This window comes from Pempheris klunzingeri, chromosome 21, assembly GCF_042242105.1.
Source record: "Pempheris klunzingeri isolate RE-2024b chromosome 21, fPemKlu1.hap1, whole genome shotgun sequence".
NCBI classification, from domain to species: Eukaryota; Metazoa; Chordata; class Actinopteri; order Acropomatiformes; family Pempheridae; genus Pempheris; species Pempheris klunzingeri.
Genome location: NC_092032.1, coordinates 20,304,911 through 20,325,293, shown reverse-complemented (window position 1 = coordinate 20,325,293; position 20,383 = coordinate 20,304,911). Strand labels below are relative to the sequence as shown.

The 20,383-nt window shown below is 43.9% G+C and overlaps 1 protein-coding gene across 6 annotated transcripts in view; it reads right to left on the bottom strand.

Annotated features, from left to right (window-relative positions):
- Positions 1-20,383, bottom strand: part of LOC139221065 (NLR family CARD domain-containing protein 3-like) — a 191,847-nt gene that overhangs the window by 170,774 nt on the left and 690 nt on the right. For 2 of the 6 annotated variants that reach the window (XM_070852971.1, XM_070852973.1), the window contains exon 3: positions 20,038-20,157. In XM_070852971.1, coding sequence (XP_070709072.1) covers positions 20,038-20,157 — 120 coding nt within the window. Of the gene's footprint in view, positions 1-1,027; positions 1,185-1,499; positions 1,674-3,651; positions 3,840-4,366; positions 4,555-6,423; positions 6,598-7,253; positions 7,428-9,022; positions 9,197-9,820; positions 9,995-10,542; positions 10,717-12,059; positions 12,234-12,889; positions 13,064-14,624; positions 14,790-15,490; positions 15,665-16,017; positions 17,822-19,344; positions 19,551-20,037; positions 20,158-20,383 lie in introns of those variants that run through there. The other 4 variants (XM_070852969.1, XM_070852970.1, XM_070852972.1 and 1 more) reach the window with 4 other exon arrangements.

Here is a 20,383-nt window from a genome sequence, read left to right as displayed (position 1 = left end):
CATGTAACGGGTGGCGGAGCAACTTCTCTTCACACTCTGCTTCTTCATTTCACCTCATTCAGACGTTGCTAGACTTATATCCTGCTACTTGTGAATAGTTTTGAGGAGATAAAAAAACACTATTGGAGGCGCCAGACGTGCAGCGGTTCAACGTTTTATTTCCTGCACATTTAAAAGCAAAGAAAGGTAAAAGTCTATGAACAGTCTCATCATTCTAGAAAACAAATCATTGAGTCACACAGATTTCAAGTCCTGGTTTAATGTGAACCTCACGGCTCACACTTTGAGGGAGACCCCCCCAAATCAGGCCAGAGACTAAGTGTCCGCCGTCTCCTTCCAGGTTTTTCTCTGAAGAGTCGATCTTCCAAAAAGGCAGCGGCACACTTCAGAGTTCAGAGCAGTCCAGGTTTATTGTCGACAAAAAAGCCCAAAGACCTGAACGAGACCAAATCCTGGACAGTTCTGACTAAACGATGCAAAGGTCCCTTCTTTTCTAGCCCAACATCAGCAGAAGGATCTCATCTGCCTGCCCCCCAGCATCTGCACCCAGCCAGTTAGAATCCACCACACTTCACCAGGAGGAGTTTGTCCCTCTGGCCTGAATGTGACCGGATCACTTTGTCCTGCCGGGGGAATGATTACTGAGCACTTATTATTCTTATTGATCCCACAGCAGCTCCAACTCTTCCTCAATACATGTTTTAAAAACAAAGGATTCACTTCACTTTACTCCGTTAGGTTCTGCTTTCCTCTGACGGCATGTTTTACAAACACAGTGTAAAAGGACATATTTAAAACTGAGTATGAAACGTGATATTTGGTTACATCCTGGTGACTTTGATTCATTCTCATTGATCGGTTACATGTTCCATCACCTTTGTTATCTGATCAACACTCCTGTCATACCGACCATCGTGTTACACATCGTTATCACTTCCTCCTCCATCAAATCAACACTTCATCAATACATCCTATTTACATCCTATTTACGAGAGCCAGTCTTGGTTTTGTCCGTGGTGTCCTCCGTCAGTCGTCGCTGGATGAAGCTCTCCTCTCCTCCACCTCCCAGTAACATGGTCCAGTCAGAGCCTCTCCACACACAAGCTGCTGCTGCTGCTTCAACCTCTCTGGATCATCAGGACTCAGATGATCCACTCCTGATGCCTCCACCTCACCACCTCCAGCTGATGAGAGAAGAAGTCCTACATCAGTGTTTGCAGAGACTCCCTTCATCAGTGTTGCACACACATATTAGCTCATGTCAGTCACAGAGTTGTGATGTCATTCTTTATTGTGTCTGCTGCTCTTCCTCAGGTTTCTTTGATTTGTTTCCCCGTTAAACTTTAGTTTGGGGCCAGTTTCTCCTGATCCAGATCAAGCTTCTAAAAACAGGGTGTCGTGTGCTGTAAAGACTGTGAAGCATGTTTGGGGAAAATGTAGAGTTAGTGATGTTCGGCTCTATAAATGAAACTGACTTGACTACTAACAGTGTTTAGTACCTCAGAGTCTCCAGTCTGCAGTCTGGACTCTTCACAAGATCAGACAGCAGCTTCACTCCTGAATCCTGCAGCTCGTTTCCAAACAGCTCCAGCTCTCTCAGATGGGAGGGGTTGGACTTCAGAGCTGAGACCAGAGGAGCACAGCTGACCTCTGACAGACTGCAGTGCCTCAATCTGAATAAAGAATAAATGATGTAACTTTAGAAGACGATGTTCACTGAATCATTCAGCGTTTAATAATCAGCTCAGAGCTGAAGAAGGTTTAGAACGGAGACGTTTAGTAAATCTCCAAACAGCTGAACCCAACAGGATGCAGGTTAAACAGTGTAAAATACAAACAGTGACACTGAGCTCTCATTAATATTCATGACAACGTGCTGCTTCTTCAGTAAAGACGCAGTGACGTCACCTCTTCAACTCTGCAGCTCCACCAGTGGCTCCATCTCTACAAACTCATGTTGTGCAGCCAAACACAATAAAAACCCTCAGAAACTGATTTAAGATTCGACTCCAGATCCCAAACTTCTTAAAGATGCCAAAGATGTCAGGATGGATTTAGAGGAAAAGACACTTTAGCATTAACATACTGAGTGTGGTTCAGTATCCCCAGTTTAATAACAGTAACTAGAAACAGTTCCTGAATAACTGCAGTGTGAATGCTGCTCTGCTTCCATCTGGTGGCTCAAACGTCACTAATGAGCTGCTGCTCATCAGCTGTCACTCTGTGCTCACACGCAGCTCTTTTCATTGAGATTTCTTGAGATTGAGATCCAGGTTTTACTCAGAACGGTACGTGTCGCGGCCATAACGTGTGGCCCAGTGGAGAGAAGAGGGTCTGCTGAACACGTACATGTAGTTTGAGGTCTCTACCTTTAAAATGAGAGAACTGGAGCAGGTTAGAAAAGTCTTAGTTTCTGCCTCCCTCCTCAACTTTCAGCTCTCACTTAACATGGCGGTCAATGAGGCAGTCGGTCGGCACTCCCGTCGCTCCGAGGCTCGTAGCGGGAGCTGCGTACGTTTCTGCGTGTTCTGAGTCACATCGCTGCGTCGGCAAGGATTTTCCCGACGTTTTGATGCACAAATGGTGAGTGTGAGTGACACACTGAGGGCGTGAGAGCGTTTTAAAGACAACATTTCCAGGCGAACTTTCCGCTCCACATACACACTCATTATAAAATGTGAGAAGGAGGGAAAACGGCACAAAACTAAAACTGTGATCTTGTCAAAACAGTAGATCACAGAGCTGAACCGACACCACCGTGAGCAGCAGGAGACTCTGCTGAAGATGAAGATGTGTCATTTGTTTGGACAAAGTTGAAAAATGACCTCAATGTCACAGTTTTAAAAGTCCAAACTTTGTGGGTTTGGTCAAAGATTTCAGAGCCAAAATAACATTAGAGTGAATGAGGGGGTTGAAGTGGTTTCCTGGTGCTTTGGGGCCGAAAGTTCAAAAACCGTGAGTCCGACAGCTGAAATGGTCACAGGCTCTTAAAGAAGACACATTTCTCTACGTTTTGATGTATAAATTGTGTAGAAAAAGTTGAAGGTGTCGACGTTAAAAGGGCTGAAGAGAGAAAATTGTTGAAGAAGCACAAAGGCTGAGTAGCAGCAGGTGGTGACATCACTGATGACATCACCCACTCTAGGCAGCGCAATACACACTCATTATAAAATGTGAGAAGGAGGGAAAACGGCACAAAACTAAAACTGTGATTTCGTCAAAACCGTAAAAGATATCAAAAAGCTGAATGATGTGGAAACAGCTGAAGGTCTTGTGACCTGTTTAACAGTTGAATGGAGTCTCTAGCTGAAAGTATGAGGGAGCTATAAGCTTTCTAAGTGGAGGAAGTTGAAGAGAATTTGAAAATTCCTCCCAAAAAGTTCAGTTTTAAAGAAAAGTTTAAATATTGTAAAAAGTTTCAAAGGTAGAATTGTGAAAAGTCAAAGCTCCCTAGAGACCGACGAGCTGAACACTTTGATGTTGGAACCGTTTCTGTAGCTCAAAGTGTGGAGCAGTTGAAACGCTGCAATGAAGAATAAAACAGGATATCAATAGTGTGAATGCTGCAACACAGCATTCACACTATTGATTTCACAAGTTTAACGTCACCACAACCTTCACATCATATTAATCTGAGCACAGAAGTCAAACCTGGTGTTTAGTACCTCAGAGTCTCCAGTCTGCAGTCTGGACTCTCCAGAAAACCACACAGCAGCTTCACTCCTGAATCCTGTAGCTTGTTGTTACTCAGCTCCAGATCTCTCAGATGGGAGGGGTTGGACTTCAGAGCTGAGACCAGAGGAGCACAGCTGACCTCTGACAGACTGCAGGACATCAATCTGAATAAAGAATAAATGATGTAACTTTAGAAGACGATGTTCACTGAATCATTCAGCGTTTAATAATCAGCTCAGAGCTGAAGAAGGTTTAGAACGGAGACGTTTAGTAAATCTCCAAACAGCTGAACCCAACAGGATGCAGGTTAAACAGTGTAAAATACAAACAGTGACACTGAGCTCTCATTAATATTCATGACAACGTGCTGCTTCTTCAGTAAAGACGCAGTGACGTCACCTCTTCAACTCTGCAGCTCCACCAGTGGCTCCATCTCTACAAACTCATGTTGTGCAGCCAAACACAATAAAAACCCTCAGAAACTGATTTAAGATTCGACTCCAGATCCCAAACTTCTGAAAGATGCCAAAGATGTCAGGATGGATTTAGAGGAAAAGACACTTTAGCATTAACATACTGAGTGTGGTTCAGTATCCCCAGTTTAATAATAACAAGAATAATAATAATAATTTCACAAGTTTAACGTCACCACAACCTTCACATCATATTAATCTGAGCACAGAAGTCAAACCTGGTGTTTAGTACCTCAGAGTCTCCAGTCTGCAGTCTGGACTCTCCAGAAAACCACACAGCAGCTTCACTCCTGAATCCTGCAGCTTGTTCTGACTCAGCTCCAGATCTCTCAGATGGGAGGGGTTGGACTTCAGAGCTGAGACCAGAGGAGCACAGCTGACCTCTGACAGACTGCAGCACCTCAATCTGAATAAAGAATAAATGATGGAGACAAACATTCAGTCATAATATGAGCTTTTCCCTAAAAGGAGCAGAGAGACTTTCTCATAGTTACTGTGGATCAGCATCATGTCCACCTTCTACAGACATCATCCAAATGTCAGCACAACATTCAGACACCTATTGATGATCAATAACATGCTGCTGATCTCAGTCAGGTCTGGAATCAGAGGATCAGTTCTACATTGGTCCTTTAAACAGCTGCATTTAGAAACAGGCTCTGATCTCTGAGAGTCCCTCTATATATGAGTGTGTGTGTGTGTGTGTGTGTGTGTGTGTGTGTGTGTGTGTGCCCTATATGGCCCTATATGACATAGGCCATATAGGCGGGCGCCTAGAGCGCCACCTGCTGGAGGGGCGCTGCTGCAAGCCCTCAAAAACAAAACAATTAAAACAATAAATAAAATAAGATAAATAACAGTAATAATTTGCCTCCCCGACTGGCACCCTTTCCTCGTGGTCTGTCTGTCTGTTCCTCGTGCCCCCCCCCTTCCCGTCCTGTCCTGCACCGTGCACTGTGAGAGAGGGTGGGACGAGTCATCGGTGCTCTTCTCAGGTAGCGGTTCCTTTTGACAGAAGTCAACAAGTCATATTTGTCATCATGAAAAGGCCCGAGCCCTCAGGTGAGGCTTTCAGGGAGCGGAGAGAAGAGGAGGCAGAGAAGAGAAGAGGTCCCAGTGTAGGGGTGTCGTCTTTTCTAACATTAAAAAATGCCCTTTGACTTTTCATCTGTACAGCTGGAGGCCGGCTAAGTTGAAATAAAGCAAAGTTGCCTAATAGGCTACTGCAGATACTGCAGCTACTGTGGAACTATATAATTCTAGTGCTTTTATTTTAGTAATGCAGAACCACTACTAGAGAATGATTCATGTTATGTTGAACACATCAGTAGTCTGTCTGCCTGCCTGCCTGCCTGTCTGTCTGTCTGTCTGTCTGTCTGTCTGTCTGTCTGTCTGTCTGTCTGTCTGTCTGTCTGTCTGTCTGTCTGTCTGTCTGTCTGTCTGTCTGTCTGTCTGTCTGTCTGTCTGCCTGCCTGCCTGCCTGCCTGTCTGTCTGTCTGTCTGTCTGTCTGTCTGTCTGTCTGTCTGTCTGCCTGTCTGTCTGTCTGTCTGTCTGTCTGCCTGCTGCAGCTCCATGTTTAACTTGTACTGTATATTCTAGTTCTATGTTGTCTTGTTGGCACACTCTGCTTCTATAAGGCCTGTTGTTACCAAGTGTTCACTGACCAAAGCACCATCTCCATTTATGTTGTTGAAAACAGATTTGCTGTCACTGGGACTGACTTTGACTTAAACCCACAGTGTAACTTTAGTATTCTGTTTTTATATTATATTGCACTGTTTTGTGTTGTTTGAACGTAGCACCTTTTTATTGTTCATATTGTGGGAGCTGTCAGGACTTTCTAAATATTTGCAAACAGGAACTCTGGTTTTATTTACGTTATTTCCTTTAATTATTATTTTTTTATTGTTATTTATGTTATTTTAGTGTGTGTTTGTTTGTGTGTTAACAATGAAACCTTTAAGGTCTGTCATACGACTGTTGTCCATTAATGACTGGGGTGGTGTGTGCGCGCGGAGGGGTGGTGGCGCCAAACCATAATCTCACCTAGGGCACCAAAATGGCTCTGATTCTAAACATTCATTCCCTTTAAAACTAAGAGAGAACATTTCCTACACTTTCTTCAAGAAGCACAAACCTGTTGTGACTGCTCACTCAACTCAGAAAGGAAATGAACAACTTCATGCATCTTAGTTATATATGAAGAGAAATGAGGTTCAGTTGTTAACTGAACACATCAGATCTACAATAGTGACAGAGAGTCAGTGAACTGACCTCAGAGTCTCCAGTCTGCAGTCTGGACTCTCCAGAAAACCACACAGCAGCTTCACTCCTGAATCCTGCAGCTTGTTGTAACTCAGCTCCAGATCTCTCAGATGGGAGGGGTTGGACTTCAGAGCTGAGACCAGAGGAGCACAGCTGACCTCTGACAGACTGCAGTCCATCAATCTGAATAAAGAATAAATGATGGAGACAAACATTCATTCATAATATGAGCTTTTCCCTAAAAGGAGCAGAGAGACTTTCTCATAGTTACTGTGGATCAGCATCATGTCCACCTTCTACAGACATCATCCAAATGTCAGCACAACATTCAGACACCTATTGATGATCAATAACATGCTGCTGATCTCAGTCAGGTCTGGAATCAGAGGATCAGTTCTACATTGGTCCTTTAAACAGCTGCATTTAGAAACAGGCTCTGATCTCTGAGAGTCCCTCTATATATGAGTGAGTGTGTTCTGAAGATCAATGTCAGTGATCAGACATTATTGGTGAACACACTGAAATCAACAGAAACCACAGAAATGTTTCTACTTCAGTGAGTAAACTTGATCAGTTTAAAACAGATATTAGTTCAGAGGTTCTTCTGGATTCAGATGTGACCATTTACCAACAATTCTAAACATTCATTCCCTTTAAAACTAAGAGAGAACATTTCCTACACTTTCTTCAAGAAGCACAAACCTGTTGTGACTGCTCACTCAACTCAGAAAGGAAATGAACAACTTCATGCATCTTAGTTATATATGAAGAGAAATGAGGTTCAGTTGTTAACTGAACACATCAGATCTACAATAGTGACAGAGAGTCAGTGAACTGACCTCAGAGTCTCCAGTCTGCAGTCTGGACTCTCCAGAAAACCACACAGCAGCTTCACTCCTGAATCCTGCAGCTTGTTCACACTCAGCTCCAGATCTCTCAGATGGGAGGGGTTGGACTTCAGAGCTGAGACCAGAGGAGCACAGCTGACCTCTGACAGACTGCAGTCCTTCAATCTGAATAAAGAATAAATAAAGTGAAATGATTTATTTATTCAGGACAATGTTCCTCTGAAGACCAACCTGCCACAGCAGGGGTGTCTGATCGTTGGCTTGGAGGTAAAAACTAGAACATATCCGACAACACTGACACAATTTACAGAGCGCCATCAAATTAAAGATGTAAGGTTTGGAGGACATGTGGATTTTAGATGAAGGACAGAAAAGTGGACCAAAGTGTGGCCGTCTGAAAGGTCTGCAGAACGGAGAACAAGCACAGTGGAAGCACGACAGATGTCAGCACTCACCTGGTGACTATGTGGGCGACAATGGAGACTGAGAGCGACGGCTTTGGTGACGTGCTAAATACATTAGAGCCCATGTGCAGGACAGCAAGTAGCATTGGGGGCTAGCCTCTACTGCTGCCTCGGTAGTTCACCCTGAGCCTGTTCAGCACACAGCTAGTGCGGCCTCACGTGCTGCGTCTGTCTACCGGGGGCCACTTTGGGACTGAGGGTGCTAGCATCACGTAGGGAGAAACCACAAACACACTTCCACTAGCATTAGCAACATGGTCATCTGTGCTGCACTAGTAACATCAGGATGAAGTCGTCAGTCAGACATCAACTGGAGCTCTACAGACTGGACTATTACTGAGAGCTGCGGCCACAACAAGACCCTGATGTTTGGGTTCAGAAACATCACATCATCGTCTATCAAAGCCTTTCTGATCAACTCTGGTTCTGTTACTGATTAGCCAGGCTGTGAGTGCTTTACTGGATTTGGGACACAGCAGAAAGCAAATGTTTCCTCCACCACACCGATGCTCATGTTGCTCGGCCCTTAACGAGGTGGGGGTGTCGCATTGATCTACAGGTCATTCTGTCTGTTTAAACTCCAAACTTTCTCCAAACATTCAGCTCATTTGAGGCTCTTGTGGTAAAAGGATCTCTATCCAGTAGAAAACAGCTTTGTCCCAGAAACAGGCTCCTCCGTGGGCTCTTCTAGAAACCACCTGACTCTCACTGATGTCTTCAGCGACTCTGATTGGATTTTTAATACTGCTGATTTCATTATTCACCTCTATGAAAAGCCTTTTTGCCACTTTTGGTTGTTCTCAGTTTGCACATGCTCAGTTCTAACACCCCCCAGACTAGATTCTGTGAGTGTCTGAGCTGTCTGCCTTTCTCCTGCCTCAGCTTTGCCTCCTGGTTGTTCATGCAGTCTCTCTCATTCCAGCTCTGCTTGGTGAAGAGGAGGCCATGTGACTCTGGTCCCATCTGATGTCGCCCCAGTTCCCCCCAGATCCATGTTCTTCAGGTACGTTTACTATCTAGAATTTAGTCGTCCTGATTGTCTGAACTGTGACTTTCTAGTGGTCTGTTCTGAACACAGCTCATCCACTGTGTGTCTGCTGCTCTTCCTCAGGTTTCTTTGATTTGTTTCCCCGTTAAACTTTAGTTTGGGGCCAGTTTCTCCTGATCCAGATCAAGCTCCTAAAAACAGGGTGTCGTGTGCTGTAAAGACTGTGAAGCATGTTTGGGGAAAATGTAGAGTTAGTGAAGTTCGGCTCTATAAATGAAACTGACTTGACTACTAACAGTGTTTAGTACCTCAGAGTCTCCAGTCTGCAGTCTGGACTCTCCACAAGATCAGACAGCAGCTTCACTCCTGAATCCTGCAGCTCGTTTCCAAACAGCTCCAGCTCTCTCAGATGGGAGGGGTTGGACTTCAGAGCTGAGGCCAGAGGAGCACAGCTGACCTCTGACAGACTGCAGTACCTCAATCTGAATAAAGAATAAATGATGGAGCTAAAAATCCATATAAAATGCAGTCAGAAGTGTTGAGGGTTTGAATCTGCAGCTCAGCATCACTGTGTCCTCATCAATGAGCTTTTCCCTAAAAGGAGCAGAGAGACTTTCTCATTGTGTTACTGTGGATCAGCATCATGTCCACCTTCTACGGACAAATAACCATTAATAACATGCTGCTGATCTCAGTCAGGTCTGGAAGATCAATACTTTTCTGGTCTGAAGGATCAATATGGTTGATCAGACGTCGATCAGCACATTGGAACAGAAGTAGGAACATTTCTGCTTCAGGAGGTAAACGTGATCCATTTAAAAACAGATAATGATTCAGGGGATCTTCTGAATGTAGATGTGACCATTTACCAATAATTCTGAGCATGAACTCACTTTAACCACCAACAGAGGACATTTTCTACACTTTCTTCAACAAACACAGATCTGTTGTGGCTGCACACTGAATTTAATCCAGGAAACATGAAAATATGAACAAGAGGATATTTACATCTTTAAGGTTGTTAGTTATATATGAAGAGAAATGAGGTTCAGTTGTTAACTGAACACATCAGATCTACAATAGTGACAGAGAGTCAGTGAACTGACCTCAGAGTCTCCAGTCTGCAGTCTGGACTCTCCAGAAAACCACACAGCAGCTTCACTCCTGAATCCTGCAGCTTGTTTCCACTCAGCTCCAGATCTCTCAGATGGGAGGGGTTGGACTTCAGAGCTGAGACCAGATGAGCACAGCTGACCTCTGACAGACTGCAGCACCTCAATCTGAATAAAGAATAAATGATGTAACTTTAGAAGACGATGTTCACTGAAATCATTCAGCGTTTAATAATCAGCTCAGAGCTGAAGAAGGTTTAGAACGGAGACGTTTAGTAAATCTCCAAACAGCTGAACCCAACAGGATGCAGGTTAAACAGTGTAAAATACAAACAGTGACACTGAGCTCTCATTAATATTCATGACAACGTGCTGCTTCTTCAGTAAAGACGCAGTGACGTCACCTCTTCAACTCTGCAGCTCCACCAGTGGCTCCATCTCTACAAACTCATGTTGTGCAGCCAAACACAATAAAAACCCTCAGAAACTGATTTAAGATTCGACTCCAGATCCCAAACTTCTGAAAGATGCCAAAGATGTCAGGATGGATTTAGAGGAAAAGACACTTTAGCATTAACATACTGAGTGTGGTTCAGTATCCCCAGTTTAATAATAGCAAGAATAATAATAATAATAATAATTTCACAAGTTTAACGTCACCACAACCTTCACATCATATTAATCTGAGCACAGAAGTCAAACCTGGTGTTTAGTACCTCAGAGTCTCCAGTCTGCAGTCTGGACTCTCCAGAAAACCACACAGCAGCTTCACTCCTGAATCCTGCAGCTTGTTGTGACTCAGCTCCAGCTCTCTCAGATGGGAGGGGTTGGACTTCAGAGCTGAGGCCAGAGGAGCACAGCTGACCTCTGACAGACTGCAGCACCTCAATCTGAATAAAGAATAAATGATGGAGCTAAAAATCCATATAAAATGCAGTCAGAAGTGTTGAGGGTTTGAATCTGCAGCTCAGCATCACTGTGTCCTCATCAATGAGCTTTTCCCTAAAAGGAGCAGAGAGACTTTCTCATTGTGTTACTGTGGATCAGCATCATGTCCACCTTCTACGGACAAATAACCATTAATAACATGCTGCTGATCTCAGTCAGGTCTGGAAGATCAATACTTTTCTGGTCTGAAGGATCAATATGGTTGATCAGACGTCGATCAGCACATTGGAACAGAAGTAGGAACATTTCTGCTTCAGGAGGTAAACGTGATCCATTTAAAAACAGATAATGATTCAGGAGATCTTCTGAATGTAGATGTGACCATTTACCAATAATTCTGAGCATGAACTCACTTTAACCACCAACAGAGGACATTTTCTACACTTTCTTCAACAAACACAGATCTGTTGTGGCTGCACACTGAATTTAATCCAGGAAACATGAAAATATGAACAAGAGGATATTTACATCTTTAAGGTTGTTAGTTATATATGAAGAGAAATGAGGTTCAGTTGTTAACTGAACACATCAGATCTACAATAGTGACAGAGAGTCAGTGAACTGACCTCAGAGTCTCCAGTCTGCAGTCTGGACTCTCCAGAAAACCACACAGCAGCTTCACTCCTGAATCCTGCAGCTTGTTTCCACTCAGCTCCAGATCTCTCAGATGGGAGGGGTTGGACTTCAGAGCTGAGACCAGAGGAGCACAGCTGACCTCTGACAGACTGCAGCACCTCAATCTGAATAAAGAATAAATGATGTAACTTTAGAAGACGATGTTCACTGAAATCATTCAGTGTTTAATAATCAGCTCAGAGCTGAAGAAGGTTTAGAACGGAGACGTTTAGTAAATCTCCAAACAGCTGAACCCAACAGGATGCAGGTTAAACAGTGTAAAATACAAACAGTGACACTGAGCTCTCATTAATATTCATGACAACGTGCTGCTTCTTCAGTAAAGACGCAGTGACGTCACCTCTTCAACTCTGCAGCTCCACCAGTGGCTCCATCTCTACAAACTCATGTTGTGCAGCCAAACACAATAAAAACCCTCAGAAACTGATTTAAGATTCGACTCCAGATCCCAAACTTCTGAAAGATGCCAAAGATGTCAGGATGGATTTAGAGGAAAAGACACTTTAGCATTAACATACTGAGTGTGGTTCAGTATCACCAGTTTAATAACAGCAAGAATAATAATAATAATAATTTCACAAGTTTAACGTCACCACAACCTTCACATCATATTAATCTGAGCACAGAAGTCAAACGTGGTGTTTAGTACCTCAGAGTCTCCAGTCTGCAGTCTGGACTCTCCAGAAAACCACACAGCAGCTTCACTCCTGAATCCTGCAGCTTGTTGTTACTCAGCTCCAGATCTCTCAGATGGGAGGGGTTGGACTTCAGAGCTGAGGCCAGAGGAGCACAGCTGACCTCTGACAGACTGCAGTCCTTCAATCTGAATAAAGAATAAATGATGGAGACAAACATTCATTCATAATATGAGCTTTTCCCTAAAAGGAGCAGAGAGACTTTCTCATAGTTACTGTGGATCAGCATCATGTCTACCTTCTACAGACATCATCCAAATGTCAGCACAACATTCAGACACCTATTGATGATCAATAACCTGCTGCTGATCTCAGTCAAGTCTGGAATCAGAGGATCAGTTCTACATTGGTCCTTTAAACAGCTGCATTTAGAAACAGGCTCTGATCTCTGAGAGTCCCTCTATATATGAGTGAGTGTGTTCTGAAGATCAATGTCAGTGATCAGACATTATTGGTGAACACACTGAAATCAACAGAAACCACAGAAATGTTTCTACTTCAGTGAGTAAACTTGATCAGTTTAAAACAGATATTAGTTCAGAGGTTCTTCTGGATTCAGATGTGACCATTTACCAACAATTCTAAACATTCATTCCCTTTAAAACCAAGAGAGAACATTTCCTACACTTTCTTCAAGAAGCACAAACCTGTTGTGACTGCTCACTCAACTCAGAGAGGAAATGAACAACTTCATGCATCTTAGTTATATATGAAGAGAAATGAGGTTCAGTTGTTAACTGAACACATCAGATCTACAATAGTGACAGAGAGTCAGTGAACTGACCTCAGAGTCTCCAGTCTGCAGTCTGGACTCTCCAGAAAACCACACAGCAGCTTCACTCCTGAATCCTGCAGCTTGTTGTTACTCAGGTCCAGATCTCTCAGATGGGAGGGGTTGGACTTCAGAGCTGAGACCAGAGGAGCACAGCTGACCTCTGACAGACTGCAGCACCTCAATCTGAATAAAGAATAAATATGTAACTTTAGAAGACGATGTTCACTGAAATCATTCAGTTTTTAATAATCAGCTCAGAGCTGAAGAAGGTTTAGAACGGAGACGTTTAGTAAATCTCCAAACAGCTGAACCCAACAGGATGCAGGTTAAACAGTGTAAAATACAAACAGTGACACTGAGCTCTCATTAATATTCATGACAACGTGCTGCTTCTTCAGTAAAGACGCAGTGACGTCACCTCTTCAACTCTGCAGCTCCACCAGTGGCTCCATCTCTACAAACTCATGTTGTGCAGCCAAACACAATAAAAACCCTCAGAAACTGATTTAAGATTCGACTCCAGATCCCAAACTTCTGATAGATGCCAAAGAACAAAAGTCATCTCCAATATTTCTGTTAGGAACAGTGGAGTCATAAAATCAAAGCTTCTTCAGTTTAAACTCTTCAGTCACTAGAAGCATCATAAAGCTTCAGAAACATGTTGGAAAAAGAAAATCCTGAATATATTTGTTATTGTCTGATAGTTGAAACAGAGATTATTGATCTGTTCTTTGTATGCATGTCTTTTTTATTACCACTTATTTAAACCATGACGGGAACATGAGATGAAAATCAGCTGTTTAAGAGGTTCAGAGTGAATCCTTCTGTGCACATTGATCTTTATTACAGTTTGAAATGTGCGGCTCAACATTTCTCTGCTGCAGACAATGGACTAAACCACTGAAGAAGAAAACAGACTGAAACAAGCTTTTATGGTCTTTTAATGCATCTTCTCTTCAGCTTGAACTGTTTATGTTCTTGTGCTTTTATCATCTTTTACCTGCAGTTTAATGTCTTGTTTCTATTGTGCTTTCTGTCCCTGGAAGCACTTTGAATTGTGTAGCTGCCATTGAAGTCAGCTTTGTAACTGAAGTTCATTTAATTACTTTTGAGTTAAAAACAGGAATGATTTAGTTGATAAATAGATGTTTTGTTGTTTTATATAAATAAGTTTAAAGGATTAAGAAACACACAATGGTGAATATTGTAGAAAAGGGAACCTTTCTGTTTACCTTGTTGGGGTCAGGTCAGTTTTTGTAGACGCACTATATCAATCACCACATGAAGCTGCTGATGCTGTGAGTGAATGAGAGCACTGAAGAAGAGCACATTGTTTTCTTCTGGAAGTTTTCTCCCCAAAGGTTCATGCAGCCAATGAGGAATGAAGCCTGTTTCTATTTACATTGTGCTGTTGTTTGAGTTCATCATGCATTTCTTTTAATAGTCATCTTCTGAATTTGTGCTCAGACTCATATATTTGTATATGACTTTGTATATTTGGCATTGACGGCATTGGCTTCATCATTTCACCACTTGGGGAATAAATGTCTGTATGAAAAAAGACACCTTGTCGTCCATGATCAAACTGGAGTCTGAAAGGAGCCGTACAAGTAAATGTGCCTGCTTTATGTATTCAGACACTCAGTGTGGATCAGTAGGATATCAGCCTTCTGTCTGCAGCTCAGTGGCACAACGTTCACATCATATCAACCTGAACACACAAGTCAAACGTGGTGTTTAGTACCTCAGAGTCTCCAGTCTGCAGTCTGGACTCTCCAGAAAACCACACAGCAGCTTCACTCCTGAATCCTGCAGGTCGCCTCCCCTCAGCTGCAGCTCTCTCAGATGGGAGGGGTTGGACTTCAGAGCTGAGGCCAGAGGAGCACAGCTGACCCCCCAGGCGTCCAGGCTGAACAAACAATACATAATGTAGATGAACCCTGACTGAAGCTTTCAGAAACAACCTTTTCTTGTATCTCACTTGAAAATGAAAGGTTTAATACAGGCCTCTAGTTATTTAGGACATCAGTGTCTAGGGGTGGTTTTTCTAGCAGTGATTGTAATGGATGCTGGAAAACATCCACCTTCAAAAGACATGTTAATGATGAGTCTGACAGGGTGAAGCTTGCACTCAAAGCAGTCCTTAAAGATGTAGCAGGGACTGGGTCAGGACAGCACCTGGTAGACTGACTGTCATTCAACAGTCTATATAATTGTTGATCAGGTGTAGTGGTGAACATCGACCTGTTTCTGCTACGACGACTCATGTTGCTGTCAGCATCTAAGACAATGGCTGCTCTACCTGAGGTGATGTTGTTGTTAAAGAACATTTAAAATCCCTCACATCCAGTGGAAGATATTTGGCTCAGGCCTTCACTGACAGAGGCAGGACTGAGATACCGGTGTATGGAAATGAGCTCCTCTTACATCTTCACTGACTGAAGGACCAAACAGTGACTCTGTGGAAGCTGCACAACCGTCCTGTCAAACACTCCATTTATCACCTTTTTCTCACAAATGTTCAGCCATTTGGAACAAAGAGATCATTTCTGAAGAAACTTCTTCAGGTGTTTAAAGTGATGAACTACTATGATAAATTCATGAACTGACCGCAGAGTCTCCAGTCCACAGTTTGGACTCTCTAGTCCAGCAGACAGCTGCTTCACTCCAGACTCTTTCAGCTGATAGAGACTCAGCTCCAGCTCTCTCAGATGGGAGGGGCTGGACTTCAGAGCTGAGGCCACGATTTCATAGTGACTCTCTGAGAGAGGACAGCCAGACAGCCTGTCATGAAACAGAAATTACAAAGCATCATATTATAAAAGAGGACACCTGATATTGATATCATGCATGTGATGATGAAATAGTTTAACATTTCCTGATTGGAGCTTTGCTTTGACATCACACCTCTGCAGTGCAGCATTTGTTTTACCAGGGCTGTATGAGGCCTCCATCACCCAAAGGAAGGTAGATAGAAGAACAGCAACAATATTACAATTATCAGAAATAAGCAGAAGGCTGTGATCATTTATTTGACAGCTAGAAAACAAAACCAACTGAAGAGTCAATATTTTCTGTTGTTGTCAAAGTATTTGAAACAACTCAAGAACAAACAGAACACTATTTTAAGAACTTACCGAACTTTTCTGCAGTTCCTCACAGCTGGAATCAGCCTCCGTCGTCCCTCCTCTGATGTGTTGTACTTCTCCAGGTCCAACTCCTCCAGAACCTCCTCTGACATCTGCAGCATGTAGGCCAGAGCTGAGCAGTGGATCTCTGAGAGCTTCTTCTCTGATCTGTTCTCTGACTTCAGGAACTCTTGGATCTCCTGATGGACTGAGTGGTCGTTCATCTCCGTCAGACAGTGGAAGATGTTGATGCTTCTGTCTGGAGAGACTTTGTCCATCTTTCTCCTCTTCAGGTTGTCGATGGCTCTCTGAATGACTTCTGGACTGTTGTCTGTCCGACCCAGCAGGCCTCCTAAGAGTCTCTGGTTGGACTCCACAGAGAGGCCATGAAGGAAGCGGACAAACAGGTCCAGGTGACCATTTTCACTTTCAAAGGATTTCATCATGGCTCTCTTCAAGAAGACATCCAGGGATGAGTGATCCCTACCTCCCAGGAAGTCCTTCAGCACCTCTGTGTTCCTGTTGGTGTAACAGTGGAACATGTAGACTGCAGCCAGAAACTCCTGAACGCTCAGGTGAACGAAGCAGTAGACCGTTTTCTGGAAGATCACACTCTCTCTTTTGAAGATCTCGGTACAAACTCCTGAGTACACCGAGGCCTCTGTGGCGTCCAGACCGACCTGCTCCAGGTCTTCCTGGTAGAACATGATGTTTCCTTTCTGCAGCTGTTCAAACGCCAGCCTCCCCAGCTTCAGGAGAACGTCCCCGTCAGCCTCCATCAGCTCCTGTGGACTCGTCTCATGTCCCCCCTCGTACTTCTGCTTCTTCCTCTTTGTCTGAACCAGCAGGAAGTGTGAGTACAGGTCAGTCAGGGTCTTGGGCAGCTCTCCTCTCTGGTCTGTAGTCAACATGTGCTCCAGAACTGTGGCAGTGATCCAGCAGAAGACTGGGATCAGACACATGATGTGGAGGCTCCTGGAGGCCTTGACGTGTGAGATGATCCTGCTGGACAGCTCTTCATCACTGACTCTCCTCCTGAAGTACTCCTCCTTCTGGGCGTCAGTGAAGCCTCGTACCTCTGTTACCCTGTCAACACATGCAGGAGGGATCTGATTGGCTGCTGCAGGTCGGGAAGTGATCCAGACAAGAGCCGCTGGAAGCAGATTCCCCTTGATGAGGTTTGTCAGCAGCACGTTGACTGACGACTTCTGGGTGACGTCAGAAACGACCTCCTTGTTGTTGAAATCCAGTGACAGTCTGCTTTCATCCAGGCCGTCAAAGATGAACAACAGTTTACAGACGGCGAGCTTCTCTGCGGTGACCTTCTGTAACGTTGGATGGAAAACATGGAGCAGCCTGAGAAGACTGAGCTGCTCGTCTCTGATCAGGTTCAGCTCCCTGAACGAAAGCAGAACCACCAGACTGACATCTTGGTTTTCCAAACCCTCCGCCCAGTCCAGAGTGAACTTCTGCACTGAGAAGGTTTTTCCGACGCCGGCGACGCCATTCGTCAGAGCGACTCTAATGGGTGTCTGTTGGTGAGGTAAGGCTTTAAAGATGTCCTGGCACTTGATTGGAGCGTCATGGAGGGTCTTCTTCTTGGAAGTCGTCTCCAGCTGCCTCACCTCATGTTGGGTATTAACCTCTTCGCTCTGCCCCTCTGTGATGAAGAGCTCAGTGTAGATCCTGTTGAGGAGGGTTCCACTTCCTGCTTCATCACTTCCTGCTTCATCACTTCCTTCAGTCACACGTTCACATCTCCTCCTCAGGCTGATCTTATGTTCATCTAGAACCTCCTGCAGACCACCATTCACTAAAAAAGAGAGAAAGATTGAAACAAAGCAAAGACAGTTTGACGATGTGCTGGTTGTTTTCATGACCCATAAAAATGATGAATATAAGAAAATGAATAAAGTCCACTTTTGGAGTGTTTCCCTTGTTTCCAGTGTCTCTTCCTTGTCTGGGTTTGTGTATTGTGTAGCTCCTTTGCTCACTCTCCCTGCTGAACACCTGTGCTCACCTGTTCCTGGCCTGTTACTGTGTTCCCTTGTGCCTCAGGATAACCCTTCAGCTGCCTTTCTGCCCTCCTGCTTGCATCCAACGCTTGTGCAGCTCCAGCCTGCTCACAGCATCCACTCTAACTACTTTGTCCTCTGCCATCACCAGCCATTCACCTCTCAGATTCATCTTATGACTGAAGCTCAGTCATGTAGTTACGGTCAGTCACTGCCTCTGTACATGTCTTTTGTTTGTCCTCCACCATAGTGTTTTAGCCCGGAGCCCTTTCTTCACCCAGGAGCTGGTGCAGCTTCTGGTTCAGGACCATTGTGCCTGGATTACTCCAACTCGCTCCTGGCTGCTCAGCCTGCACGATCCATCTGACCTCTGAAGCTCATCCAGAATGCAGCAGCCGGCTGGTTTCAACCTTTCCAAGTTCTCCCACACAACACAGCTCCTCTGCAGCCTGGACTGGCGACCGTTGGCCGATTCAAGTCCCTTGTACTTGCATATTGTGCTGCCAATGGGTCACGCTCGTACTATTTCCAGAACAGGATAAAACCAGACCCCCCCAGCCCATCCACTGTGCTCTGATGATTGGGGTGCTACTTCCGTACTATCTTCAGATCTGGCAGTTCACTTCTGTCTGAGTCAGGCATCATTAATGTAGTCTATCTGAGTTCTACTACACTGTAAAGAGGACCTCCTTGGCTTTCTAGTGATTATACACACATGGGGTTCTGTTGTTTCAAAAGGGCAGGAACAGGAAAATAACCTGTTTTAAGGCAGTGAGTTGTTTAAGTGATGACATTTATAAAGAAGTATTTCTGTTCTCCATCAGGATGTTGTTATATTTGATGAGGATGGAGAGAGCCGGGCAGTAGAGCAGCTTTTACATTTAGTTTTGTTTGTTTCCAAAATTCATAATTTTAAATGTGATTACTGTTAAAGTGTATTGTTTTATCATTGATAGATTGCTGCTTGTAATGTTCTCTTTGTGGAAAAGACTGACAACGTTCACTACAAGGAATATTTCACTAAAAATATCATCTTTGAGAAAAAGTCTTTTGATATGTTTTACATCCCAACTGCTTAAATGATGTAAATTATATTCAAAACCTTTTTTTCCTCCAGGTCTGAGGAGGATATGAGGGGGGACCAAGCTACTGCTCAACAAACTCAGAAACTAATCACTATTTTCATTTTTGGGTGGTCTGTGTCTTTACAATGAATCAGGATGGATTTGTTCACATGTAATCTAATCTTCAGCCACACCCATGGCTGTATGACACAACAGATGTTAGTGAGTCCAGACCAGTGACAGATGGACAGTCTTACTTTGTTCACAGCTGCTCTGACTGACTGTCTGCAGTCCAGGTGTTGCTCTGCATCTGTCTGCACACTGGGGACAGGAAGAGCCTCCTGATGAAGCACACTGGTCCCAGTATGAGGTGATGCACTGTCTGCAGAACCAGTGTCCACAGCTGCTACCGACTGGATCCTTCAGGACGTCCTGACACACAGCACAGCTCCTCTTCCTCTTTCTGTGGACACATTTCTTTAACTAAAATCATTTGCTGACTGTTGTTGGATAAAAAGCATTTGGTCAGTACTGCGTAGAATCTCAGACGGCCGAGGACAACAGTCAAAGTGTTACTTTACAGTTTGAACTCAGCATTCAGCCTGGAATGAAAATGGAAAATGAATTTTCTTTTCCTCTCAGTGATCTGCCTGTCGTTTATCATTACAAACTCTATTTCACAGTAACATTGATTTTGAATAGTTCTAAATCTTCACAGGGACACTAACGCTGAGCGACAATGTGGGAATATTTTCTTGGAGTCAAACTTCTGAAATCGAGGTTCTCAGGTGTTTTTCCAAAGAAATAAAACCAGATTCATCTCAGCTTGAAACAGTTTCTGCACTAATAGTTCTGCATCTTAAACAGACATCTTTTAGCATTTTGTCTTCACCATCAACGCATCAATTCTGTCAGTCTGTCAGTTTACAGTAAAAAACAAAGTCTCTTACTTTGTGTCTGAGGGTCCAGGTTCATTACTGAAGTATGGAGGGAAATCTTTGGACCGGTCACTCTTCAGAGACAGACAGCTGGACACTGCAGACTCTGCTCTCTGCCTGTTGGACTGAACTCTGCAAACACCAGCATGTTTTGATTCACACCACATGAATCCTTGATAAATTCTCTGATAATAAAACCTTACAGGAAGCTCTGGCACAGCATGGACACAGACAGAAGGGAGGCTGAGGGACGGCAGCACCCTCTGAAATCAGGTTTTCTAAAAGCCATCGGCTGATAAAAAAAGTTTAGCTGCAGTGTTCAAACTAGAGAGTCTTACTAGGATGTGGGCTGCATGTT